Source organism: Notamacropus eugenii, chromosome 4, assembly GCF_028372415.1.
Source record: "Notamacropus eugenii isolate mMacEug1 chromosome 4, mMacEug1.pri_v2, whole genome shotgun sequence".
NCBI lineage: Eukaryota > Metazoa > Chordata > Mammalia > Diprotodontia > Macropodidae > Notamacropus > Notamacropus eugenii.
In genome coordinates, this window is record NC_092875.1 from 70084095 (window position 1) to 70111423 (window position 27329).

At 43.4% G+C, this 27329-nt stretch overlaps 1 protein-coding gene across 10 annotated transcripts in view; it reads left to right on the top strand.

The window, feature by feature from the left end:
• LOC140499854 (uncharacterized) overlaps positions 1-27329 on the top strand; it is a 262845-nt gene that overhangs the window by 229175 nt on the left and 6341 nt on the right. For all 10 annotated transcript variants that reach the window (XM_072601753.1, XM_072601754.1, XM_072601752.1 and 7 more), the window contains 17 exons: positions 80-204; positions 310-377; positions 805-977; positions 2637-2672; positions 3630-3698; positions 4407-4472; positions 4738-4862; positions 4968-5035; positions 5463-5635; positions 13166-13201; positions 14081-14149; positions 14570-14694; positions 14785-14852; positions 15346-15518; positions 16826-16956; positions 24964-25031; positions 26509-26657. In XM_072601753.1, the coding sequence (XP_072457854.1) occupies positions 80-204; positions 310-377; positions 805-977; positions 2637-2672; positions 3630-3698; positions 4407-4472; positions 4738-4862; positions 4968-5035; positions 5463-5635; positions 13166-13201; positions 14081-14149; positions 14570-14694; positions 14785-14852; positions 15346-15518; positions 16826-16956; positions 24964-25031; positions 26509-26657 (1722 nt within the window). The remainder of the gene's footprint in view (positions 1-79; positions 205-309; positions 378-804; positions 978-2636; positions 2673-3629; positions 3699-4406; positions 4473-4737; positions 4863-4967; positions 5036-5462; positions 5636-13165; positions 13202-14080; positions 14150-14569; positions 14695-14784; positions 14853-15345; positions 15519-16825; positions 16957-24963; positions 25032-26508; positions 26658-27329) is intronic.

Below are 27329 nucleotides of genomic sequence, written 5' to 3' on the forward strand. Positions count from 1 at the left end.
TAGAGGGTGTCTGTGGGTCTGTTTGTTTGAGGTGCCCAGGGCTTAGGCGTGGATCTTCTGTTTCCCTCCTGTGTTACAGCTGGTGGCCAGAACATGAAATTTTTCACTGTGAACTTCACCATCACCAACCTACTGTACACAGAAGCCATGGATCACCCTGGCTCTCCCATTTTCAATTCCACGGAGAGAATGCTTCAGCGTGTGGTGAGATTGCACAGGCCTGGTCCCACCTGACTCCTGCAATGCCAGCTTCTCCACCGTGGAGGCTGAACCGCTCATTACTCATTCCCCTTCTCATTTTCTCGACAGCTCAGCCCCTTGTTCAAGGAAAGCAGCATTGGTTCCTCCTATGTTGGATGCAAAGTGATTGCCCTGAGGTGAGACTGCGAATAACATCTGCAGCCCTCAGATCATCTCCCTTGACCCCCAGGTTCCTGGCTGAGGCTCAGGGTGGGCAAGCAACAGGGCCAGTGGCTCCACATAGTGTCCATTTCCTCCACTTTGAAATCTGAAAACGGTTTCCTTCCCATTCTCTTCATTCCTGGGTGCTTAGCCAAGTGATTCCCCTTGACTGTCGTGATTGGGAACAAATGCTATCCGGTGGAAATACTCCTCTCCAGAGGGAAATGTGTGCCTATCCATGCCTCCTCCGCACACAAGAAATGGCAGTTTTCCCACCCTCATGACCTCACTCTCAGTCTCTTTGAGGTCACTTCATCTCAGCTGAACTGTCCCCAGTCTCTCCCCCAAGCAAATCTCTCAGCATTGGAGCTCAGGGGCCTCAACAATTGTTTCGTTCCACAGATCTGGGAAGGGTGGCTCAGCAACTGGAGTGGACGCTGTGTGCAACCGTCAAGGCGCGCCAACCAGTGCCTCTCTCGACAAAGCAAAGGTCTATTGGGAGCTGAGCAACCAGACCCATGGCCTCACCAGACTGGGCCCTTACACTCTGGACAAAGAAAGTTTCTACCTTGATGGTGAGATTCCTCATTGGGGCAAGAATTGACCCCTTTCTCTCCAGCCTAAGCACTGTAATGAGATCGACACATTCCCAGCGTTAGTATCGTTCCTTTTTTCCCCACTCAGATTCCAGCCCTAACCCCGCAAGAGCCCAAACTTCCCTCATCCAGCCACGTGCCCCAAATGGGCCCCACGCACGCCTCCCTCCCTGGCTAACTTGACCCATTCCTTTTCGTTGTCTGACTTGTTCCACTTAGTGCCAGCTCCTGAGCTCTGCTCTTGGCCCCGTCGTAGCAATCAGTGGCATAGAATCATAGCTGTTAAGAAAATGGACATAGGAAATGGACACAGGAACCCAGGAGTGCCTTACACTGGCTAACGGTGACAGTCAGAATTAGAATTCTGTTACGTTTGGAAAGCTGCCTCACGCTGAAGAGGCTGATCTTCCAGAAATGTAATGTTAACATATGGATACAGAATTAGAACATGTTGGGGCTGACCAGATGTGACGGGCACATGACTAGAAAGCATTCAGGCTGAGAAGACTCCAAAAGTTCAGGAGATTGAGATCTCAACATGATCCAGTAGGCTGATGGCACAATCCATCGGATCCCCAAGAAGATACATCTAGACACTTTGAAGAGGAAGATGGTAGTCCCACTGTTTTCTGGCTTGATCCGCCCCCGTTTACATTATTCTGTATGCATATTCTCACGTATTGTGAGGATACAGACTCTAGGAAGAGGATCTCCTGAAAGAAAATGGTTATGATGACGACTCAAAAACCATGTGGTCAAAGGAGTGTTTGACGGAACTTGGTTAGTTGAGTGCAAATAAAAGAGGTTCAATGATTGTCTTGAGAGATTCAGAGGCCTGTCGTGGAGCAAAGCACATACTGTCCTTCTAGCGGCTGCAGAGAACAGGCTTATAAGTGATGCGTGCCTGTTGCTGGGGGATGTATCCGGATTCCCACCACGGGAACAAATTCCGTGATTTATAGCCACTCAAAAGTGGAACGCACTTCCTCAGGAAGCAGTGGGAATCCCCTCATGGCAGGGCTTCCTGCCAAACCTGAATGCCATTTTGGTGGGAATGGCGTTGGAAGGGTTTTTCCTTCTACTGGAAGCTTGCACCACCATGAATGAGCAAGCCCTTTAAGGGATTGCCTTTGTGCATAGGGCTTCTTTCCTGGTCTTGCGCTAGTCAGTAGGAGGCTTGGCCTTCTGCTATGTTTCTGCAGGCCAGGACACAGCCAAAATGAAATAAGTCAAGGCTTTCGTTGCTCCATCTCAATGCCCAAAGCTATAAGGGTCCTTCTTACCTCTACCTTCGTGGAAGAACTTCATGGCACAGAGTAAGCAAGTGCCCAGAAGAATGCTACTCCCCTCTCTTAAGGATATGGCCAGAGAACTCAAACTCATGTGCTGACTTCAAAGGCTGAGGCTCAGGGTGGGGAAGCAGGAAAGGCAGTGGCTCCACCCAGTGTCCATTTCCTCCATTTTCAAATCTGAAAATGGTTTCATTCCCAGTCTCTTCATTCATGGGTCCTTAGCAAAGTGATTCCTCTTGCAAGCAGTCATGTTGGTAATTCTTGATCTCATCCTAGAGTCTATCAAGTTTCCTTCTCCTTCTTTTCTGATCTCCTTCCCTTTCTTATGTGTTATTTGGCTTTACAGGTTACAGGGAATACCGTCCCATGCAAGTCTTAAGCAGTAAGTGTTTTGCTATCCATATCGTCTTTGATTGCTGTGTTCCTTTCACTTTAGCCCGCTGTGGGGTCTTGCGCAGGGAATTCTCCACCTCCTCGCATCTGCCCCTTGACTGTCTTGAGTCATAGCAAACTTCCCATCCCTAGAAATCGTCATGAAGACAGAAGGTGTTCAGAATGCTCTTTAGAAGAGGGCTAGTTCCATTGTGAGGGCTTTTCTAGCACGGAAATTCCAGAAAGACCGTGTCCCAGGTGGGAAAAAAATGAGCTCTGTGTCCCTGTGGACCTTCATGATCCAGAGACACTGCTTCCTTCTTTGGGATTTCAGGTTGTGTGTCTGAGGCTCCATGTTGAGAACTTAGCAAGCCATCCCCATGGGACGATCAGGGGAATGAACGGTGCTGCTCAGCTTTTTAAGAGATTTCCTGAAGGAGAAGTCATGATGGTGTCCCTTGCTCAGTGTCTCCAGCAGGGCACTTTAGCCATGTCCTCATGAAAAGCTTGCCCTGTGAGAACCCAGGCAGCTAAGTCAAGCCAAAGTGTCCTTCCACGTTCATTCCTTCTGTCATGTGTCAAACAGTTTATGAGGCATTTCCTGCATGTGACAGATTGCATTAATGATGTCATTAGGATTGGGATGGCCTGACAGAATGCTAGGCCACCGTGCTCTCTGTTAGTTTTCAATGTCACCTCTCCTACTCCTTCATTCATTTGTTTTCCTCCTTTATTTATTCTACTAATTAATTTACTCATCTATTTTACTTATTCACGCATGCATTCATTTCTTTATTGAGCTTCTGACCGATCTATCTATCTATTCATTTATTCCTTTATTTATTAGTTTCTTCATCAATCCGTCTACCCATCTGTCTGTCCATTCATTCATCTCTTCATTCTTTCGTTCACCATTAATTTATGTGTTTGTTTATTGATTTACGTGTTCATCATCTATGTATTGCAGCTTTTGACACGCCCACTGTGTCGTCATTGACAACTCTCAAGGCATGGTCAGGAACTGGAGCCACCACAGGTAGAAACTGAGCAAGATTAGTACACTGGGCAATGTTCACTGGATCTCACATGCAAGCTGGGGAGAGAATAGCATGATGGAAAGGAAAATTGCTTTTAGCCTTAAAAATCACCTCATTCTAAGAAATACTCACCTTCCAAAGAAGGGAAACCAGTATCTGGGACTTGGTGTGATATTTTGGCTGGGTGACCTTGGCATGTTGCATGTTTCAAGGCCCTCCCCCTTAAAACACACACACACACACACACGCACGCACACACACACACACACACACACACACACATACAGACGCCCACAGACGCCCACACGCCCCCACGCCCACACAGGCACACACAGGCACACACACTCATACACGCACACAGAAAAGAAAGACATGAATTTCTTGCAGTTGATCTATCAGGTGATCAAAAGATATTCCCATAGTTCTTTGACATGATCCCATGTGTCCCATGCAAAACCTAAAGAGAGTGAAGGCCTGGGTCATTCTAGCCAGGAAGCACGGAACCTGAGAAGTTTTGCCAGGGGCGGCCTCTTATATAAATATCGGCTTCCTCCTGTGCTTTCTGAGCTTCATCACGCACTGCTTTGCGTCCTCCCCAAGGGATTCTGTGACTAAGTGCAGGTGATCCGTTTTGTGGCGCATCCAATAGGACATTTTCCACACTGTCGTTTGATGAATGATTTCCGTTCTTCATGATTTATCCTCAGCTCCTGTGAGAAGCCCTTACCCTGCAGACACCACGTTGACTCCATCACCGTTGTCCAGGAGCCCAGGTAGAGAGGGTACACCTAGTATTTCTTCCCAGGAGTGTTTCACTTTGCTTAAGTAGAAGATGAGAAGAGCAACGGGAGTGGTCGAGGGAAGGAAGGTTTGGGAACTGGTAGAGGTTCCTTGAAATGGATGTCAGTGGGGCCATGGAGCACGAGTTTTGTTTCCAGGAAAGAATAGGACAAAACAAGTAGAGGGTGTCTGTGGGTCTGTTTGTTTGAGGTGCCCAGGGCTTAGGCGTGGATCTTCTGTTTCCCTCCTGTGTTACAGCTGGTGGCCAGAACATGAAATTTTTCACTGTGAACTTCACCATCACCAACCTACTGTACACAGAAGCCATGGATCACCCTGGCTCTCCCATTTTCAATTCCACGGAGAGAATGCTTCAGCGTGTGGTGAGATTGCACAGGCCCGGTCCCACCTGACTCCTGCAATGCCAGCTTCTCCACCGTGGGGGCTGAACCGCTCATTACTCATTCCCCTTCTCATTTTCTCGACAGCTCAGCCCCTTGTTCAAGGAAAGCAGCATTGGTTCCTCCTATGTTGGATGCAAAGTGATTGCCCTGAGGTGAGACTGCGAATAACATCTGCAGCCCTCAGATCATCTCCCTTGACCCCCAGGTTCCTGGCTGAGGCTCAGGGTGGGCAAGCAACAGGGCCAGTGGCTCCACATAGTGTCCATTTCCTCCACTTTGAAATCTGAAAACGGTTTCCTTCCCATTCTCTTCATTCCTGGGTGCTTAGCCAAGTGATTCCCCTTGACTGTCGTGATTGGGAACAAATGCTATCCGGTGGAAATACTCCTCTCCAGAGGGAAATGTGTGCCTATCCATGCCTCCTCCGCACACAAGAAATGGCAGTTTTCCCACCCTCATGACCTCACTCTCAGTCTCTTTGAGGTCACTTCATCTCAGCTGAACTGTCCCCAGTCTCTCCCCCAAGCAAATCTCTCAGCATTGGAGCTCAGGGGCCTCAACAATTGTTTCGTTCCACAGATCTGGGAAGGGTGGCTCAGCAACTGGAGTGGACGCTGTGTGCAACCGTCAAGGCGCGCCAACCAGTGCCTCTCTCGACAAAGCAAAGGTCTATTGGGAGCTGAGCAACCAGACCCATGGCCTCACCAGACTGGGCCCTTACACTCTGGACAAAGAAAGTTTCTACCTTGATGGTGAGATTCCTCATTGGGGCAAGAATTGACCCCTTTCTCTCCAGCCTAAGCACTGTAATGAGATCGACACATTCCCAGCGTTAGTATCATTCCTTTTTTCCCCACTCAGATTCCAGCCCTAACCCCGCAAGAGCCCAAACTTCCCTCATCCAGCCACGTGCCCCAAATGGGCCCCACGCACGCCTCCCTCCCTGGCTAACTTGACCCATTCCTTTTCGTTGTCTGACTTGTTCCACTTAGTGCCAGCTCCTGAGCTCTGCTCTTGGCCCCGTCGTAGCAATCAGTGGCATAGAATCATAGCTGTTAAGAAAATGGACATAGGAAATGGACACAGGAACCCAGGAGTGCCTTACACTGGTTAACGGTGACAGTCAGAATTAGAATTCTGTTACGTTTGGAAAGCTGCCTCACGCTGAAGAGGCTGATCTTCCAGAAATGTAATGTTAACATATGGATACAGAATTAGAACATGTTGGGGCTGACCAGATGTGACGGGCACATGACTAGAAAGCATTCAGGCTGAGAAGACTCCAAAAGTTCAGGAGATTGAGATCTCAACATGATCCAGTAGGCTGATGGCACAATCCATCGGGTCCCCAAGAAGATACATCTAGACACTTTGAAGAGGAAGATGGTAGTCCCACTGTTTTCTGGCTTGATCCGCCCCCGTTTACATTATTCTGTATGTATATTCTCATGTATTCTGAGGATATAGTCTTTAGCACTATTATAATCTGAAAAATAATGATTTTGATGGCACCTAGAAATGATGTGGTACGGGAATTGTTTGAAGGAATTTGGTTCGTTGAAGAGAAGTAAAAGAGATCCAATTATTTTTTTGAAATATTCAAAGGCCTGTCTTCGAAAATTGTTTATAATATCATTCTTCTTGCCTGAGAGAGCAGTATTGAAATCCTTGTGTCTAGTTCCAAGGGATACATCTCGATTCAACTTGTGGGATAATTTTGTATGAATTACAGCTATTCAAAAGCATAGTGCACTTCCTCGGGAATCATTCGAATTCCCCTCGCGGAAGGTCTTTATTGTATGCGTCAGTGCCATTTTTTGTGGGCATGCAGGTGGAGGCGTTTTTCTTTTTATTGGAACCTTGTAACCACAGTAAATCAATAAACCTTTTAAGGGGTTCCTGTTGTGCATGAAGATTCTTTTCTTCTCTTTGAAATTACTGGAATCATCAGCACTATTTGATGCTAGGTACATTGCTTATCGGTCTAAATGTGATATAGGTGCATTTATATTTTTTTCGTGGGCAATCATGAGAAATGAATTCTGCAAATTTTATACCAGTGAAGCTTCTTAAGGAAGTCATTGACTTGGTGGGACCCATGCTTTATGTTCATTTATTTAATGAGTGTTTGGAAGGAGGTTTGGACTTCACAGTGAACAAAATCAGAAAGGTCAGTTTCGAGGCTGTTGTTATTGGCCATGCTAGGTAGTGGTTGTGTGGACCTGAATCACAACAGAGCCTCTCTGTAAATATGTAAGTGGTGATGTAGAAATGCAACTGATATTAATTTTTTAAACTTGCTGCAATGTAGAAGAGCTGAGGATGACTGTTGTTAACCTGGCTATTACGGTGCCATTGCCCAAAGCAGTTGGATGTTGATGAGAGGTGGTTTTACAAAAACTTACTAGTACCACTTTGGACATGTTGAGTTTAAGACGAGTTTGCGACATTTATTTGGACATGTCCAGTAATCATCTTGTAATATGGGACTGAAGTAAAAGGTATGGAAGACTAATTCTGCAGTTCTAGAGTTTGTCTCTTTCAAGATAATGATTAAATTATTGAGAGTTGATAAGGAGAGATCATGTAGGAGAAATGGTGTGGCCAACAGTGTATACTTTGTAGAAACGTTGAATAGAATGAGTACTGATAAAAGGCCTCTGAATTTAGCAATTAAGAAATGATTTGTAAACTCAGAGAGTTTCAGTCAAATGGTAAGATCCAAAGCTAGACTGGAAGAGGTTGAAAAGTTAATGGGAGAGGGGGAAGCAACTTTTTCTAGATTGGCTATGAAAGAGAGACGAGATTTATAATGATAGTGTAAAGTGATGACAGGATCAAGTGAAAGTTATTTTTTTCCTCTCAGGTTGAAGCACATTTGTAGTAAGTAGAAGAGAAACTGTTGTGTTTGACAAATGTTCCCATACTAATGTTGTAGACAAAATGGATAAATATTTACTAGATGGTAGCACAGTTAAGCAGTTTTAAAATTGCTAGAATGACTGGACCCAAAGCCAGTAATCATTCAATGTTCACTTGGAAAGAGATATGTAGTAGATGGTCCCAGTGATATTTCCTTACAGAACGAATCAATACATTGGATGATAGAGTTGTGATGCCAAAGCATTGGCTAGAATGTTGAGGTCAGATCCAATAATGTGAAATCTTATAGGAATAATACAACTTTATATCTGGACTCCAAAAATCAATTTTATGAGTGCAAAATGGAGGAGCTGTGGCTGGACTTATCAAAAAAAAAATTGGGGAGTTTAATGGACTACAAGATCAATATGGTTCAACAATGTTTTATGATAAATAAAAAAGGTTGAGAAAAATCTTAGGCTGCATGAGAAAGATACAGTATTCAATTATCTTCAGATGATGAAAGGACTGTCACAGGGAAAACAGACTGGAGTTGTTCTACTTGGTCCCAGCGGGCAGAACTAGTAATAATGAATAAAGTTTCCAAGAAGCAAATTTAGGCTTGATGTCAAAATAATTTCCTATCAAGTGAAGGAATGGTCTACTTCAGGAAGTAGAAGGCCTGCCTTCCCTGAAGAACTTCAAATAAATGCTAGATCATGTTTTAGAGGAGATTCCTGGTCAGTTATGGGTTAGACCAGATCATCCCTGAGGTGCTGCATTTCTGTTCGTACTTATCCTTGGTGTGTTGAATTTCTCCCCTAAGCCAGAAGACTGGGGAGAGGAGTCTGGTCACAATTCAGAGCAACTGATCTGAAGGTTTGCTCTTCTCTATGTTTTGATAGGCCAGAGTAGAGGAAGGCGAGGTCCTTTGGTATGTTTGTCATGTCACATCCAGGGTGCCCCATCTCTTTTGTGTAGAGTAGGTTACTGATGGTAAAGTTCAGTTTGAAGGGACTCCAGGCTCTGGCCACCAGCTACAACAGAAGAGAGAGAGAAATTCCATATTGGAGCCCGCAGAACATCAGTGGGCATGACCAGGGGATATCCTGTGGATTCTGTATTCCTTCCTTGGAGGAGAATTCAGCCCCCTGGCCCCAATGATACCCTTTGTTAGGGGATCTCTCCCCTTCCCTAATTTCCCTTTTCCTGGCTTCCCAACCCTTAGTTTCTTCTCTAAAGATAACAAAATACTCCAGGAAATGGATCAGAGATGCAGGTTCTCTCCTATCTGTGGTGTTGGGAAATGATAGTGGAGTCAGAGTGGTTGATGGGACATGTGAAGTCTGCACTGGAACTGATGGAAAAAAGAAACCACGATGAATGAAAAGCAGTGCCAAGACTAGAATGTGATTGGCATAGGCAGGGCCCATGACGATAGGGTGTAAGGCAGTGCCTCTGGGTGGGAACTCAACCCAGAGAAGTGGAAGGTGACAGTCAACCACTGTAGGAGGGAACAGGGCCTTGGGTAAAGGGTTCTTGTTACTAAAGTTTGCCAGGTCTGGGGCTTCCTACCTGAGAACTACTACTTTCTTCACCTTTATTTTTTTTGTTATTTTATTTATTTATTTTTAATATTCTACAACCACTACCATATAACTTAGGTTTTTACCCCCTCCACCTACACCCCACCACCCCCCTCCCTCCCCAAGATGACATACAATTCTATATAGGATCGACATATACTTTCCTATTGAATACGTTTTCACTGTAGTCATGCTGTGTAGATGAACTAAAATAAATGGAAGAAATCATACAACAAATCAAAGCATAATACACACGCACGCACACACACACACACACACACACGCACACACACAAACATGATCTGCTACATTCTGCGAATGAATTCCATAGTTATTTCTCTGAGTATGGAAGGCATTTTGCCTTAGAAAACCATTGGGAATTTTTTTTTAAGTTCTTGCGTTGTTACGAAGTTCCAAGTCTATCAGAAAAAACTCTCGCACAGTGTGGTCGTTGGTGTGCACAAAGTTCTCCTGGTTCTACTCCTTTTGCTCAGCATCTTTCTTCACCTTTACAGAGGGATACAAGGTTTCATGACAAGTTCCCAAAGTTATTGTTCTGACCAGGCATTCTCTTAACTCTACTTCTGCCTCATAGAGTCCTTAGCCTCTTTCAAAATTTAGCCCCGAGGCTTTCTCAGGCTTCCCTAGTTTGTTCTCTCTCTACTTCCCTCTCTTGAAATAGCTTTGTTTTCACTCTGTATATATGTCATACATCTTTATTCTTTTTGCGCATTGAGAGAATGAGTTCCTGGAGAGCAAGAATTCTTTCTTTCTTTCTTTGGCTTTGAATCCTGAGTGCTCAGAACAGTTCCTTGAGCACAGTAGATGATGAATAATGCTTCCTGGGTTGAACTGAATTAACTGACAGAGAGTAATATTTTGCCTAGGTCCTTATGACACAGGACTACAAAGTAACACGACAAGTCACATGGCCCTAGCTTCCCTAGGCCCTGGCTTGACAGGTGACTATTTCTCTGAATAATTGGAAATTTTAAAAGTCCCGGTGGTTGCTTCCTCTTTGAGAAAGTATTTTCTCTCCCCAGCTTGCACAGGGGCAGTGATATTGGAGAGGGCATTGTAGCACTCACTCTCCAAGGTACTGAAGATACCACATTCCTATCTATGGAGGTTCCTCTCTCTGTGGAGCCATAGGGAGCTGCAAATGTTGACACACCGACTAAACTAGAAACTGCAGAAAGAATTGTTATTAGAGATGGGCAGAGACTGTAGTTACTCACTGATGGAGAACTCATCAAAGCTGTGGTCATCAGAGCACCAACACAGCACTCTCCCAGCTTCCTTTTAGGGAATGAGAGAGGGTCTTTAATGTTTATTCAATAAATGAGTCAATGTGCCATTTTGGCTACACTGGTGTTTAACTCAGGGATGTCACCTAGTGGCCACCACAAAATTCTTTCCTTGGTCCTGTGCTGTGTATTTAGCAATGACTTAGATGGAGATGTTGTTTGGTCAATTCAGGTTTTAGTCATGTCCCCATTTGGGTTTTTTTTTGGCAAAGATCTTGGAAGAGTTTGCCATTTTCTTCTCCAACTCATTTTATAGATGAGAAACTGAGGCAAACAGGGGTTAAGCGATTTGATCAGGGTCACACAGCAAGTAAATGTCTGAGACTGGATTTGAACTCACGAAGATGAGTCTTCCTGACTTCAGGCCTGGTGCTCTATGCACTATGGTGCTACCTAGATGCCTGAATGGAGAAATAAATTGCAGCCAATGAGTGGATGACGCCAGATGATATATTGGCTTGAATCAAGGGTCAGAAATAAATCAGCTCATTGAAATGATGGTCCAAGACTAATGAGATGAAATATCAGTGCTATTCCAAAGAGAAGGGGCAGAACAGGAACAACCCTTGAAGCAGCACCTACTATGTCCCAGGCACTCTGCTAAGCAATTTACAGATATCATCTCATTTTATCCTCAGAACAGCAATTGACAAAACTGAGACAGACATGGATCAAGTGACTTGTCCAGGGTGAAATAGCTAATAGGTATCTGAGGATAGATTTGAACTCATATCTTCCAGAATCTAGGGTCCAGTGCTCCATCCAGTGAGTCTTCGATCTACAAATCATTCCAGGGAGAATTTTTTTCAGGACTTTGCTATAATTAGTTGACAAAATTGGGCAGGTTTAGCTTGAAGAATGCTTTAAATAAAGTCATTCTAAGGCATCATGTTAACTGCCATAGTGTTAATTGTTCTGATAAAACATGATTTTTTTCTGCCTGACCCCAAAGCACAGAAATAGGAGCAATAGACAAAGCTGCCAACAGATGAAGCTAGGTGACGTGTAGTATACTCCAGTGGTAATATTCTTTTTCTGCTTCCATTCATGTTTATCGAAATGTTCTCCATGATGCTTCCTCTATCTGATTCTTGTGTTTGCTTATGAATTTGTCATTCCTAACATATATTGATACTTTACATCATTTGCCTGTTCCTTTTGAACAAGAGCTACCTTTTCAAAATCATGTTCCCATCATGGGTCCCATCTCATTGAGTCACAGGGATATTTATAGCTATAGCTACCAGGTATCTGAGAACAGATGCATGAATATAAGCTCTCTAGTTCACCTGGATTGTTCATTTGTGTAGAGACATTTGAGGGCACAGCTTTTATTCCAGGTTCCTTTCCAATATTTTTGACTCTATGAATTGGTGTGTGCTGCGGCTGTTATTCTTCCAAAATTGTGACTACTCTTTCCACTATCTATTTTACCATGTGTATGCAATATTCTCCCTCTTTTTCAACTTCAGTCTCTCTTGGGGGCAGCTAGGTGGCACAATGAATAAAGAACCGGGCCTGGAGTCAGGAAGACTTGAGTTCAAATATGGTTTCAGACACTTAGAGATATTAATTACCGTATTTTAATTTATTATTTTGAAATCTAAAACCCATTCTAGAAGATTATCTTCTTAACCAGCTACTCACTTTTCAAGCCTTCCTTACTTTGGTCGTTATTGTGTATTGTATAACTAATCTATTCCGTGGATTAATCCCTCTATTTCTCAGCCACTAACAATTTGTTTTGATGATGACCGTTTTGTAAAACAGTTTGAGATCTAGTACTGCTTCAACCTCCAATTTTGAGCACGAATAGCTGTCAATCAGCCACAACAAAAACATCATACATTGTGTGCATGTCACTATAAAATCCTCCCTGCTCTCCATCATTGCTAAATTGCTCTTGTACATTTGTTGAGATTGCTGCCTTGGAGATTATTACTCCAATCACTGATTGAACTAGAGGCCTCTGAGACCCTCTGCATTTTAAGAGTTTAAGAAGGGAAGGTATGAAGGATTCTGGATCTATCTCATCTTAGCTTTGTTCTTGGTGTGCTCTGGCCTATATGTCAGAAGGCTAGGAAGGGGAGTGTGGAGACTTCTAGGACAAACAGTGAAAGGTTTTGCTTTCCTCTGTTTCCCACAGGCAAAAGAAAAGCAAAAGGGAGTTGATTCAAATACTGCATCTCTTAGTTTCCCCACCCTGGGTTTTTTTTTCTACCAGGACTGTTCAAGTTGGAGACTTAGGGGGTAGACAGGAGGCCTCTCTTTTAGTGCACAGCCCTCTCCCCACAGATGCTCAGGCAGGACAAACTGATTCCTTACTCCAGTTGTCCTGTTGAGCTCCATGTGTGATGTCTTCCTTTTCCTGATAAGATGGAAGCTCCTTGAAGGCAGAAACTTTTAAGTTTTGTCATTGTGTCCTTGGTACCTAGCCCAGTGCAGTCCATGGTAGGTACTTGTTGAATTGAATTTATTTTTTTTATTCTTTGCTTTCATGTTTCATTGTTTATCTTTTGGTTTTCAGGTTACAGTGAACGACATCTGCCCCACTTGGGTATCAGTAAGTGTTTTTTATCAACCAAATCCCCTTTGAATTCTGGGCCATCTGTGAAACCTTAACTATGCTCACCTCTTGACATCTGGCCTTTGACCCCAGGGAGATAGTGTATGCAGTAGCAGCTTTTGTTTGAAAAAAATTCTTACAACTCACTCAAGTGTCATGAGAAACATATCCCCAAAGAAGAGCAGGCTGCCTCAGAGGGTAATTAGTTCCTCATTGCTGAATCTTATGAAAGAGGCAAGATGACTTTTTTTTTCTAGGAGATACTTTAGAAGGTATCCCTGGGCTGGATGCCCTCTGTTGGGTCCCTCTCGGGTTAAGATTGTGAGGAAGAAACTTTATATTTCTGGGTCTTTTCATCCTTTTCCAGTATAGATGCATGGCCACGGGTGTCTCAGTCTCTCTATCAGAGGTCTACAATTCTATGAGGAAGAAACCCCACAGCTCTGGGTCTTTTGATCCCTTTCCAATGTTAGATGCATGGCCATTGGTTTCCTGATTGCCCTGTCAGAGGTTGGATGGTGATTATTTTTCAATCTTACCCCCAGAGAGGTCAGGGATAGGGGTCAGGAGAACTTCAGTTCTATGAGAAAGAGCAGTATGTGGTGGAAAATCACCTCATGAGATACCTAGTAGTACTGAATTCAATTTGCCTTCTAAATTAAGTGACTGAGATTATACCTCAGCTGATGGTCTTCAGCTGTAAGACACACACATACACACACAGAGACACAAACACACCTTGTTTGTTCAGTCCTCCATTAAGCAAGCATTTATTTAGCATCATCTATTTATGGCATCCTGTGCTTTTGCCCAAACATCCCGTTTCACTCTGTAACTGTGGTCTTTGTCCATATCTAATGACATTCCTTTCTTCAGCTCCTGGCCTAACCACCATACCACCATCTGTAATCCCTCTGGTACCCACAGGACCTGGACACAGGACAGGTAAGAAAGGGGAAGCATCAGTACTCTAGAGAGTGCTCATCCAGTCCCATGCTTATGCCAAGGAAGAATGTACTATCTAAAAGAGAGACCAGCTCTAGGTCTTTCCAAACCTCCATCATTTATCTGCAAAGCCCTGGCAGGGCTCAGTGTGTTATACTGGAGTCCCAGATCACAAAGGCCAGAAAAGATTTAACTTTCAGGCTGTTGATCTTATACTTCACCAGAACAATCTTGTGAGAACTGTCTTGTCTCTCACTCAAAAGGTAAGGAAAATGAAAGCCAGTGGTACTCTGTGGACAAGGCCCTGTACAGACAAATTTTGGCAATGTAGGCCAGAGATAGAAGCATCCCTGTCCCCCTCATGATTCCTGAACCTTCCAAAGCTCAGACATGGTCGGTTTTCTCCCTCTGTTCTTCCAGCCAATGACTCCAGACTGCAGCCTTTTACGCTGAACTTCACCATCGCTAATCTACCCTACACTACAGATATGGGACAGCCAGGCTCTACCAAATTTAACAACACAGAAGGGGCCCTTCAGCGACTGGTGAGATTTTGCACTTCCCACTCAATAGCTTCATTTCTTAACCATCCTTTATTTATCTGAGCATTCTCTATAATCACCTTCCTTTGTCAGCTGAGCCCCTTGTTCAGAAATAGCAGCACTAGCCTGCACTACGCTGGATGTGGACTGATCTCTCTGAGGTAAGGTCCTAGAGGATGATAGTTGGGGATTTGGGAGGCTTCTCCCCTAGGACCCCGAGAATATGCCTTGGCCTCATACTAGACTTCCAATAGAAGTTCCTTTCCTTCACACTTCTCCTTGGGCTTCCACATTCCGATTGTCTAATTACCAAAGTGATTTTAATCCCCATCCTCTGGCCCAGAGTTTTCAGTCCCTGCGTAGGACAAGCTCTCTCTTGTTAAGATAGTTTCTCTCCACTGGGTACTACCAGGTGGCAGTTCAACACACCTGCCCTTACAGCTCGTGGGAGGTTGCCAGTCATTCTAATCAGTGCCACTTATTCCAAGTTGTCTCGGGCACATCATCCAATCTTCTCTAGTCTTTGTGCCACAGTTCCCCTGGGAATCCTACAGTCTTGCATTGCAACTTCCCTTTCCCCAGAAGGTGGGATTCCTGTCAGCTTTTGTAACACCAATATCAGCACTGTGTCACATTCAATATGTCTTTTCATAGACCTGAGAAGGATGGATCAGCAACTAGAGTGGATGCTATATGTCTCCATCAGAGAGGCCCCACCAGCCCAGTATTCGACAGAGAGAGGGTTTATCAGGAACTGAGCAACCAGACACATGGCTTCACTAAGCTGGGACTTTACACATTGGAAAAAGACAGCTTCTGCCTCAATGGTGAGCAGGCACTCTTATTCCAGTGACAAAGTTTGGGTAATTTTCACTCCGTAAGTTTTTTGCAATTGTCTCTTTGGGGTTTTCTTCCCTTTCTTCAAATTCCCCTCTCCCTGTGACCCCTTATTATAGACTAATGGCAGGATTCTTAGTTCAGGAGGGGCTAGGACTAGATGACTCTGATAGTCTATGATGCTATCAGGTAGAACATGAGTCAGCAAACTGCTGTTCCTCTCTACTGAAGTGAATCCAAGCTCTGATTAGTTGGCACCCTCAGGCATATCCTCATCCCCCCCCCTGCTTCCACCTCCTATAGCCACAATGAAATGTTCAAATCCTAATTAATCTAAATTTAGTTTAAATTTTAAAAATACATCTTGGCTGTGCAGATATTTGGGGATGATGGCTTTTCTTAAGCAAAAATGTCGTCACTTCTCAAAGGTGACAGAAATTGATGCTCCAAACTTCCCTTCTCCTCAACAAACAAAAACACCTCCATTCCCACAAGCAATACTCACTCTCTTGGAATCTAGTGAAGAAAAATTGCTGGTAAGATGGGGAGGCAAGTAAGTTAGGATCAATATGAAGAACTCAGAGACATAGGGGAAGATATATAAAACAGATGTACAGTGAAGTAAGCTGAACCAGGAAAACAATATGCACAGTGGCTGTAGCAATGAAAATGGAAAGAATAAAAAATCAAACTATAATTATATATAATATAAAATTATAATGATTATATGTTAGCCTAGAGAAGAGCTGAGATGAGGAATGTGAGTGGACAATGTTGAATACGATGTTAGATGAGGTCATAATGTCAGTTGGTTTTGCTAAGCTAATTAAAGAAACTTTATTACAATTAGAGGATGGGAAGACTGTATTTGGGAATGAATATAATATAAAAAAAAGATGTCAAGAAGACTTGAACAAAGTTTTAAAAGAAAACAACAAAAATAGTGAGTGGGCCAGAAAGGGAAAACTCACTCTTATCCCTAGCCCTTCATCTCTGATGTTGATTTCCAACAAGGCTGGCTTAGTATCTACTCTTTAATCCCAGGTTGCCCGTGTATTTTTATGGGGTCCCTATCTCTTTTCCTGAAGAAAACATGCTGAAAGGGAGAGTGCTAGATCTGGAATCAAGAGGACCCAAGTTCAAATCCTAACTGTCACTAATGGCATGATGTGTGGGAAAGTGCCTTTTCCCCGTTGGCCTCAGTTTCTTCATCTGTAAAATGAGGTTTGACTAAGGCCCATTCCTGCTCTCAGTCTGATGATCCTATGAACTGTTCCTGTCTCTACTTTAACTCCAGGCTATTCATCCCAGAGTACCCCTGGACAAGGGGAATACCAGCTTGATTTCAGAATCACCAACCACAATCTCAGCAACCCTGACCCCACATCCCCAGAGTACCAAGCACTGCAGAGAGACATCCAGGACAAGGTAGGTTTCTGTGGCCATCCCCACTCATCCAAGTTTCTTATTGGCTAATCTTTGTCTGTCATCATTTATGGATGTCTTAAGTGGAAAGAAATGGAAGGGAAGAGGGTTCAGAGACAGGACATGAATCCATGTGAATAGAATCCTTATGTACATATTTGCTCATGTTTTTCTGTTGCTTAAAACTCTCTAGTGATTTCCTTTTAAATAAAGTTCAAGTGTTCTTGTATGGCATTTAAGACCTTTCACAACAATCTAACACCACCCAATCTTTTCAGTTTTCTTATTACTCACCTCCAGTCACTCTACACTCCAGCCAAACTGGACTACTCTCTGATCCATCTGAAACATGATATGTTCTCCCTCTCCTCTGTGCCTTTGTTCATGCTGATTCCTAGATCTAGTATGCCCTCATTCCCCTTCTTCACATGCTGAATTCCTACCCAGTCTTTAAACTCTTCCTCAAATACCACATCCTCCAGGAAGCTTTCTCTGATTCCCCTTTCCTGGACCAATAACCCCAATTCATAACAACTATTATCTTGGGTCTTTGTATAGCATCTCTCCTATCATGTAATAGAGCATTAAGTATTCTCTGTGTCTATCTTAATTCTCTTACTGGACTCTTAGACCCATGAAATTTTTGTCTTGTCCAAACTTTGTGCTTTGTATTTCTCTAAGTACAGCTCTCTGTAAGCTATAGATAGGGAATATTTGTTGAATGTATGACACATTTGGTTATTATAAAACAAGGTCTATGACTGAGAAAATGATACTAATATACCCATTTCCATTACCTGGAAGAATACCTTTCCCTGCCTTACCCCAGACTTTGAGAGGCCATCACAAGCCTGGAACACTTTAGCTGGAGCCACAGATCCATTGCTGTTGGGCTTTCCTCTGTGACTAAGTGCATTTTTTTCTCTTGCTTTTGGCAGCAATTGCAGCTTAGCTATCATTAGGAAATCCAGGAACAAAAGAGGAGAAGCAAGGTGGAGAGCTTTTGATTGAAGGTCAATGAATATAGAAACAGAAATATTATCCAGTATACTACAGACTACTTGAGTAGAAAGAGAAAATAGACAAAGAAATTTAGAAGAGAATAGAATATGTGCCTGGTACAGAGGCATAATATAACATAGGCGCTTTTATCATACAGACATTCACTGGAGTTCTTCTCTGTTCCAAGCATAACAGTTATTAACTTATTTATTTACCTTAATAGCCTTTTATCCTTTAAAAGGTAGAAGAATAATTGAGAGGTATCTACTATTCTGCATATTATTCTCACCAAGGAGGAGGAATTAGATGTTAGTGTGGGAATGATGGCAACCTTGTAGGAGAAGCAGAGAGGAGATAATCATTCCGTCTTAGGATTTGGGCTTGTGGAGAGAACTAGGAATAGTCTGACATGGGCTCTATCTTTAGGACAGTGAATTTCAAAAGATTCAGAGGAAGGAAAGGTGAAATCTAATTGTTTAAAAATCTGTGAGGGGAAGTCATCTCAGGAGGAAAAGCAAGCTGTCAAGAATGAAATTCTGAACAAAAAATTATGATAAGGAAGAAGATGGAAAGAACGATTTAGATATACAGGGAACTCATCAACCAGTAGGATTTTTCAAAGGTATTAAAAAAAGATGTATAGGGAAAATGAAAATAAAAATAGGTAATGGAGGATGAATATAAAACATTTTAAAAACCATGATGTGATGCTATACCAAGTGTCAGAGGTGCTAAATCTCTAAATGCATCGAGACTGCCAAAGAAGACTAAGAGCAACAAGAAGGAATTGGTATATATATACATATATATATAAATAAAAAATACATATGTATATATATTTATATATATATACACACACACACATATATAATTTTATTAATTTACTTGTTTTCAGTTTTCAACAATTACTTCCATAAGTCTTAAATTTTCTCCCCCTCCCTCCCTGAGATAGCATGCAATCTTATATGAGTTTTACACATACATTCTTATTAAACAGATTTTCACAGTAGTCATGTTGCATAGAAGAATTAAAAGGAATGGGAGAAACCATGAGAAAAACCAAACCATACAAAACATAACACAAGAGAAAATAGTCTGCGTTCTGATTCCATAGTTTTTTCTCTGGATATGAATGATATTTTGCCTCAAGAGTCCTTTGGGAATGTTTTAGGTCCTTGCATTGCTGTGAAGGGCTTAGTCTTTCAGAAACAGTCCTCACACACTGTGGCTGTTACTGTGCATAATGTTCTCCTGGTTCTGCTCATTTCACTCAGCATCAGTTCATATAAGTCTTTCTATGTTTTTCTAAAGTCCAACTGTTCATCATTTCTTATAGTACAATAATATTCCATTACATTCATATACCACAACTTGTACAGCCATTCCCCTGTTGATGGCCATTTTCTCAATTTCCAGTTCTTGGCCATCACAAAAAGAGCTGCTACAAATATTTTTGTACATGTTGGACCTTTTCCCATTTTTATGATCTCTTTGGGATACAGCCCTAGAAGCAATATTACTGGGTCAAAGAGTATGCATATTTTTGTAACCCTTTGGGCATAGTTCCAAATTAATCTCCAGAATGGTTGGATCAGATCACAGCTTCAATTTGGTAGATATTTTTGAGAAAAAGAAGAGGAGACTCAAAGAAGGGATGATAGGATCACTTTTGAAGTAGATGGGACAAGTATAACAGATGAGAGAGAGACAACATAGCACCTCAACTTTGTTTTTTCCCCTTTTTTCACTGCCACGGGGAATGATCTTTGCTCTGGATAGGACAAAATGGCTACAAAGGAATTGGTAGCCAAGATAAGGAGGGCAGGTAGAAAGAGAATGCGTAATCGCGCTTCCAATCATCAAACTATATCCTAGGATACAGAATGAACCAGATGTAATTGATGAGCTGCAACTGGTGATCTTTGGAGGGTTGTGAGGAAAAACAAGAAAAGAATCATGAAGGATGGGAGATATATTAAAGAAATGAGATATCCCCATTATTTTTAAAAAGAGAGAATGGATCCTGAAAACTTTAAGCTACTGAACCTGACTTCAATTCCTGGCAAAATTTTTAAACTCAGTATTAAAGGGATTGTTACTAATAGCTTAGAAAAGGAAGCAGTGATCACAAAGACCTATTATGGCTTCATGAAGAACAGGTCATTGCAGACTAACTTTATTTCCTTCTTTGACAGGGTTACTAACTTACTAATCACAGGAGGACTATGGATATAGTTTACACAGATATTAGAAAAGCATTTGATGAAGTGTCCCATGCTATCCTTTGGGCAAAATGGAGAGATGTCTAGATGATCATTTTTTGTTGTTCAGTCATTTTTAAGTTGTGTCCTACTCTTCACTGACCCCATTTGGGGTTTTCTTGGTAAAGATACTGGATTGGTTTGCCATTTCCTTCTCTAGCTTATTTTCAAGCTGAGAAAATTGAGGCAAACAGAGTTAAGTGACTTACACAGGGTCACACAGCTAGTAGGTCACATTTGAACTCAAGTCATCCTAACTCCAGGCTCAGTAGTGTCCATTGCTGGCCATGTATGATCATATAGGTATCCAGATTCAAAAGTAGCTAGGCCAAAAGAGGGTTAATGGTTCAGTGCCAACTTGGAAGCAAATCTCCAGTGGAACTGCCAGGAATCTGTGCTTGGCCCTGTGCTATTTCATGTTTTTTATTAGCTACTTAAAGTGATTGAGAGCATTCCTCATCACATTTTCAAAAGTTACAAAACTGAAAGGGGATAACAACCCATTGGATGACAGAGACAGGATGGGATGAGTTGATTAAGATAAAATTTAATTGAGTTAAATGTAAAGTCATGCATTTAAGTTTTTTAAAAAATCAACTTGAAAAAAGTAGCAACAGTCTGTCTGAAAAGAGCTTGAAACTTCATTTGGATTACAAATTCCTCATGAAGGAACAATGGGAGTGGCTAAAAAAGCAAATGTGATTTAGGCCAAAATAAAAGAAGCATTATGTCCCAAGACTAAAGCCATCCTAAGTCTGCTGGATTTTACTCTGCTTAGACCATTTCAGGAGTATTGTGTTCAGTGCGAGGTACAACATTTGAGGAAGCTGGGAAACAGGAATATCCAGAGGAAGGTGATGGGTGATGGGCATGGAGTTCATGTCATATCATGATTGTTTGAAAAACTCTAGTGATCTTTACCCTGGATAAGAGAAGCCTGATGGGGGAGAAGGCAGGGAAGCTTCAGTGGAAAGAGGATTAGATTTGTTCTGCCTAACCCGCATGGGTAGGATAATGAGCAATTAGTGGACCTAAGGAAAAGTTTTGTGGTAATTAGATACAAAGTAGTTTCCTTGTGTGGTTGTGGGTTCCCTCCCTCTCACCAGAGGTCTTCAAGCAAAGGTTGTTGGGAATGTTGGAAAGAGGATTCTTGCTCCTGTTGAATTTGGTCTAGATGACCTCTAAGGTCCTTTCCAGGCATGAGATACTATGATCTTTCCTCGGTGGGCATTAGTCAGAGATTTCATGTACATGGATATTTGCCCTACTAATGAAGAACTTGGTTCAAGCTGTGTCCTAGCCCATTCCATTCCATTGCCATAGACCAAGGACGTAGAAGCTCTTTCACTTATTACTTGTTTGACCTTGACACAATCATTTAAACTTCTGGGCCTCAGTTTCTTTACCTGTACAGTTAGAGGGTTGAATTAGATGACCTTTCAGGTCTCTTCTAGTAGAGCTATGATCAATAGTCTTTTCTGAGGCCTCCAGGTTTGGAATCATCTCCCAATCTCCTTTTGCTCCCTGCCTCCTCTAGAAGTATCAACAGCATTAAGGGCAAAGAAGGTGGTGACCTCATGGCACAAGGAAGGCTTAGAGACCAGATTTGCTCAGGATCTAGAGAAAATCTTGGCTGGGTCTTGTTTATGAAACAAGTCTCACTCAGAGAGTCCTCAGATGCCCACTCACCGTCCAGTCCCTTCCCAACCTGAAAAACGTTCAGTTTCTCTCCAGAAGTCTTGTTTTCTTCTGCTTTTCCTGGGTCCAACCAAGCAAGAGCATTTCCTAAGTCTCCTGGTCCAAAGGAAGCAGCTCTCTTTTTTTCTCTTTCCTGCACCTGTGCCTCAGTTTGGGGGCTCACCCACCCAAGTCCTCCTGAAAATGGGGCATCTTGCACCACACACAATATGCCAGATTAGGGAGGCAGAAGAATGGAAAGAAAAGGACTTAAGAGTCAAGAGTTTACATCTCACTTCTGATGCTTACTACCTAGTCAACCTTGGGCACTTTATAGTTCTGGGCCTCAGTTCTGAAGTCTCTTTCAATTTTAGACCTCTCTGCCTGTGAGACAGGATCTGACCAAACCACCTCCCTTAGTCCTGGATGTGATGCCTGTCTTACTGGAAGGTGATCCTAAGATCCTGGAACAATAACTTCCTTCCTTCCTTCCTTCCTTCCTTCCTTCCTTCCTTCCTTCCTTCCTTCCTTCCTTCCTTCCTTCCTTCCTTCCTTCCTTCCTTCCTTCCTTCCTTCTTTCCCTCCTTCCTTCCTTTCTATCCATTTATCCATTCATGCATCTATCCAACTAACAAATATTTATTAACCACACGCCATATGGGACTATGGGAAAGATAGGAAGATGCTTTGAAGGAGTTTTCATTCTAATGGCAGAGCAAACAGCTATTATATGAGAGTGAAATATGTGTAAATGAGTAGACCAAGTGACATAGTGGATAAAGCAAGGAACCCAAAGTTAGAAAGACCTGGAATAAATTCTGCCTTAGAGACTTACTAGCAGTGTAACCCTAGACAAGTCACTTGACCCTTCTCAGCTTTAATTTTCTCATCTGTAAACTGGAGATAATAATAGCACCTACCTCACAAGACAGTCATCAAGATAACCTTAAAAGGGCTATGGAAATATTAGCTATGATTTTGAGAAGACTGGACAAAGTGCTGTAAGAAATTTTAAAAGGGAGGATCGCCTTTATTTGGGGCAGGGAGAAAAGGACTGGGAAAGATTCTTGGAGGAAACTGACTCCTGAGCAAAACCACTACTAGCAATTTCTGCATCTGAGGCAATAGGGGCAATTGTGGGGGAGTTGGTGGGGGAAGCAAGGGGTGGAGCCGCTTGGGGGAGGAAGCACTTTCTAGCACAATGCTGGTGCATATGCGTGCATGCGCAGTTACATATTTGTGGTGGATGAGACCAGGAAAAGGAGGAGGTGGCTCAGGGTACTCTCACTTTTGCCATCTAAATTCCCTAGTATAGAAAGTGGGGGGGGAGGCAGATACTTCAAGTGGAAACTTCTACTAGAGAGCAGGATCAAGCCACTGAGGATGTGGAGGAGGGATTGTGCTGAACAAGGATAGTGGTGCCCTGGGACAGAGCTCTGGTGGTCCCTTCCTACTTATGTCTCTGTACCACAATTGAGTCTCCAGGGAAGGGAGAGATTTTTGATAGGAAGAAGACATTTCAGACATGGAGCAAGTAAGACAGCAAAAGTGTGAAGATGAGAGGGCAGGACAGGAATGGGGTGTAGGGAATGGAGAGAGGAGAACAGTTCGATCTGGAATATGGAATGTGAGAAGAAAATGTGGAGCAATGGAAAGGACTGAAGGATTTAGAGTCAAAGGACCTGGGTTCAGATCCTGGCTTTTTTACTTGCTACCCGTGTGACCTAAGAGAATTCAATCTCTCTAGGTCTCAGATTTTGTAATTGTAAAATGATGCGTATGTGTGTGTATTGGGGGGAGGGGTGAATTGAATAATCTCAGAGGTCCCTTCCATAGCTAAATTTATGATTCAAAAGAGTTTAAGATCAAAGCTAGGAAGGTCAATTGGTTCCAAATTGTGCAGGGCCTTGAATGGCAGATTTAGAGGTTGGTGATTTGTTTAATAAGTAATGATGAGGTACTGAGGGTCGTTTGAGTAGAAGAATGATGTGATTGGAGAAGGCATTAGGAAAATGACTCAGGAAGTTTGCAAAAGATGGATTAGGGAGGGCACAGAATTATGGCCAAAAGGATGCTTAGAAGATGATTACAGTTTCCTTCAAGGTCTAGCAATTAGCACATCTCACAGAAGGCATTTATAGAAACTTTACAGAAGGACATTCCCTGAGAGTTATAATGAGGGGGTGTCAACTAGGGTTTTGTCCCAGAGAACTAAAGAGGGATGACAGCAGGTGCAATCCTCTGTGCAACACCCTCCCCCCCACCACACTGCATTCTCCCCTCCCATCAGTGTCCCAGGTTTTTGTCTCCCCCTCCATAGGACAATATCAAGCCCACCCCTAAATGATAATACCTTTCATGCTACTTACTCTGAAAGAGGTTGTGGCACTTTCTCCCACACTAGCATTCATTCCCAGCTTTGCTCTGTATGTCCAATAGAGGAGCAGAGGATTCCTTCCTGCCCCATTTATTCTCTGGGTTTGTATACTTCATCCTCAGAAAGACCTGGAGTCAAATGCTGCCTCTGATCCATGCTGCCTATATGACTCTGGGAAAAGCACTTAACCTCTAGGAGCCCCAGGTAGCTCTCCAAGGCAATGAGTTTATAGGGCAAGTGTGATCTGCATTGGTGGGAGGAAGAGAGGGAGAGGGAATGAGAGATAGAGAGGGAAGGAGAGGAGAGATAGAGAGGATGGGGAAGGAGAGAGAAACACATATGACTGGGAGGAGGGAAAAGAAAGGAGACAGAGAGAGAGGAGGGGAGAAGAGAGATAGAGGATGGGGAGGGAGAGAGAGAAACATATGGCTGGGAGGGGGGATACAGCAGGGAGAGAGGGAGCAGGGAGAGAGGAGAAAGAAAGACAGAGAAGGAGAGAAAGAGACAGAGAGACAGACATAGAGTCAGAGAAACAGAAAGGGAGAGAGACAGAGACTGAGCACCTGGACCTATCCTCATTGCAATTTTTTGAGCTTGCAGAATGGATGCCCCAGCTTTCCTTGGGTGCCTGGGGTTGGGGAAGAAGCAGAACTGGGGGCACTCTTTGGTCTGCCACCATTCTCTCTATTTCAGATGATACAGCTGTACTCAGGCAGCCAGCTCCAGGACAGATTCCGCTACTGCCTCATCACAGGCCTCAGGTGGGTGTGGCTCGGGCCAGGAAAACCATGCCCCCTCAACTATCTTTTCCCATCCCCTGGTACTTAATGGAAAATTGATTGCTCTTCCCCAACCCCTGTCAACCCCATCCTTGGCTCTATTTGGGACAGTCTGCCTATTGGCTTTGGACAGCCCTGAGATCTATGATCTAAGACTCCTTGGGGATTCTCAGGACAAGGCTAGCTCTCAATAGGCCAGATTTATCTCCAGTGCCCTTGTGAAGAGATGAGAAAAGGGACTAGGTACAGTCAATACTGCCTTGTGCCTCGTCCCTCTCCAGTAGGGCCTAGAAGCAGGACCCAGAGGGATTGCAGAATCCAGAATTGGAAAGAACCACAAAAGATGTTTAGTGCACCTTAGATCTGAACAAAGGTCCCTAATATCACATGACTGGCAAATGGTCATCCATCGCCTATCTAAAGACCTCTAGTAAGAAAGAACTCATTTCTTCCCCAGACTGCCCCTTCCACTTTGGGGCAACTCTGTTTTTCCTTTCATCAAAATAAATTTTTCTCTTGACAAGGTATAACTCTGGGTGCCTGGGGTCCCACCTCCTCATGGCCCTCCCCTTAATCTTCCCCCACAGTGACTTTAATATGCCTTGCCCTCTCCTCTCCTCTAGGCCTCCCCAGGGTGTTCAACCTCTTTCAGACTTTTTCCCCCATCTTCTCTCTCTCTCCTTCTCCATCCCTTCCCCATTCCATGTCCATGTTTTGTATCCCCTCTTGTCAGGGCTTGATTTTACTTTTCCAGTCAAGCTCCTAAACTATTGTGGGTTCATGAATTCGTAAGTACTGATGGTTTAATGTTACACAACCATCTCAAAAAATACCTCAAATGCATAGATAACACTTATATTTGCCCCTCAACTTCTCAATTTAATGCCTTCAGATTCTGATCAGAGGATCAAGGTTTGAATCACAGTTCCACTGAGGAAGAGAGACACACACAGAGAGAGACAGACACACACACAAAGACAGAGACAGAGAGAGAGAGAGATGGAGACAGAGAGAGAGGGAGATAGAGACAGAGAATGAGGGACACAAAGATGCACAGAGAGAGACGGTTGTACAGGAGATAGATTTCCACCTGATGTGAGAACATCCTTAAAATCAGAACCACTGGTGGTTGAGCAGAAGAGAGAAAAAGCAACCTGTCAGGGACACTATAGAAGAGTTCTTTCCCTCCCAGAGAGATTAGATTAAGTGAACATCTCCCCAGTGCCTAGCACAGTCCTTGCACATAGTGAGCATTCAGTAAATGCTAGTTCATTGATCAATTGATCACTGAGGTTTTGTGGAATTCTCTTACCCTTCCTCCCTGGGCTACAGGGAAGAAAACTTCCTCAACTCATCCTAGAACCGTTGACTTTGAAGACCAAGGCCATAGTGGGATAGGCAATTGGGTCCCCATCTGTGCCAGGCCCCTGACCAAATGTGTTGTAATCTTGATCCATAGGATTGGTTCTGTGTTGGTCACCTGCAACTGCAACTTCTCCTCCAACCTGGATTCTGACACCATTGGACAGGTGTTTCTGGACAGGACTCAGAATGCCACAGTGCACTGGCTTGGGGACCTCTACAAGCTGGATAGCCTCCATGTGACAAGTAGGGAGGATACCAAGTCCTGAATGGCTGGGGTGGGTGGGGAAGGGGAAGCTTTGGAGGAGACAGGAGATGAGAAGGGGGCTTGAGGGGAACAGAAGCAGAAAGAAGCCCTTGGGAAGTTTGTACCCCAGGAAGTGGAGGTGAAATTGAGACTTATGGGATTGAAACTGTTGAGCTAAGAAGTTCCATAGAATATAAGGCAATAACATGGTTAAAATGGGAAGTTTCTTAGAACCTAGAAAGTCAAAGCTGGGAGAGCCTTTAGAACAGAGATTGCCAGAGCTTTGGGGGGAGCTCTTAGAACCCAGGATGTCAGAGCTTAGAGAGTAGCATTAGCATACAGAATGCAGAAGGCTGATCTGAGAAGGGCCTCAGAGACTCCAACCCAGTCATTTTGAGATTGAGCAAACTGAGATCCAGTGAGCAGACTTGACCTAGCCCAAAGTTGCAGAAAGTTAGTGTCAGAGGTGAAAAAACAATTAGACTGCCAGACCATCCCTACTCTCCCCCAGTTCCAAACAAGGAGCTGGCAGTGGTCTCTGTTCAGGGCAGAAACTTATTACATTTCCAAGTGTCTTCTGAGAGTCTTAGTGATGAAGGGTTCCCTGAGGCCAAAGTGGAGGCTCCAAAGGGCCATAGGCTACACGGACTTTGTCCCCATCTACCCCTTCA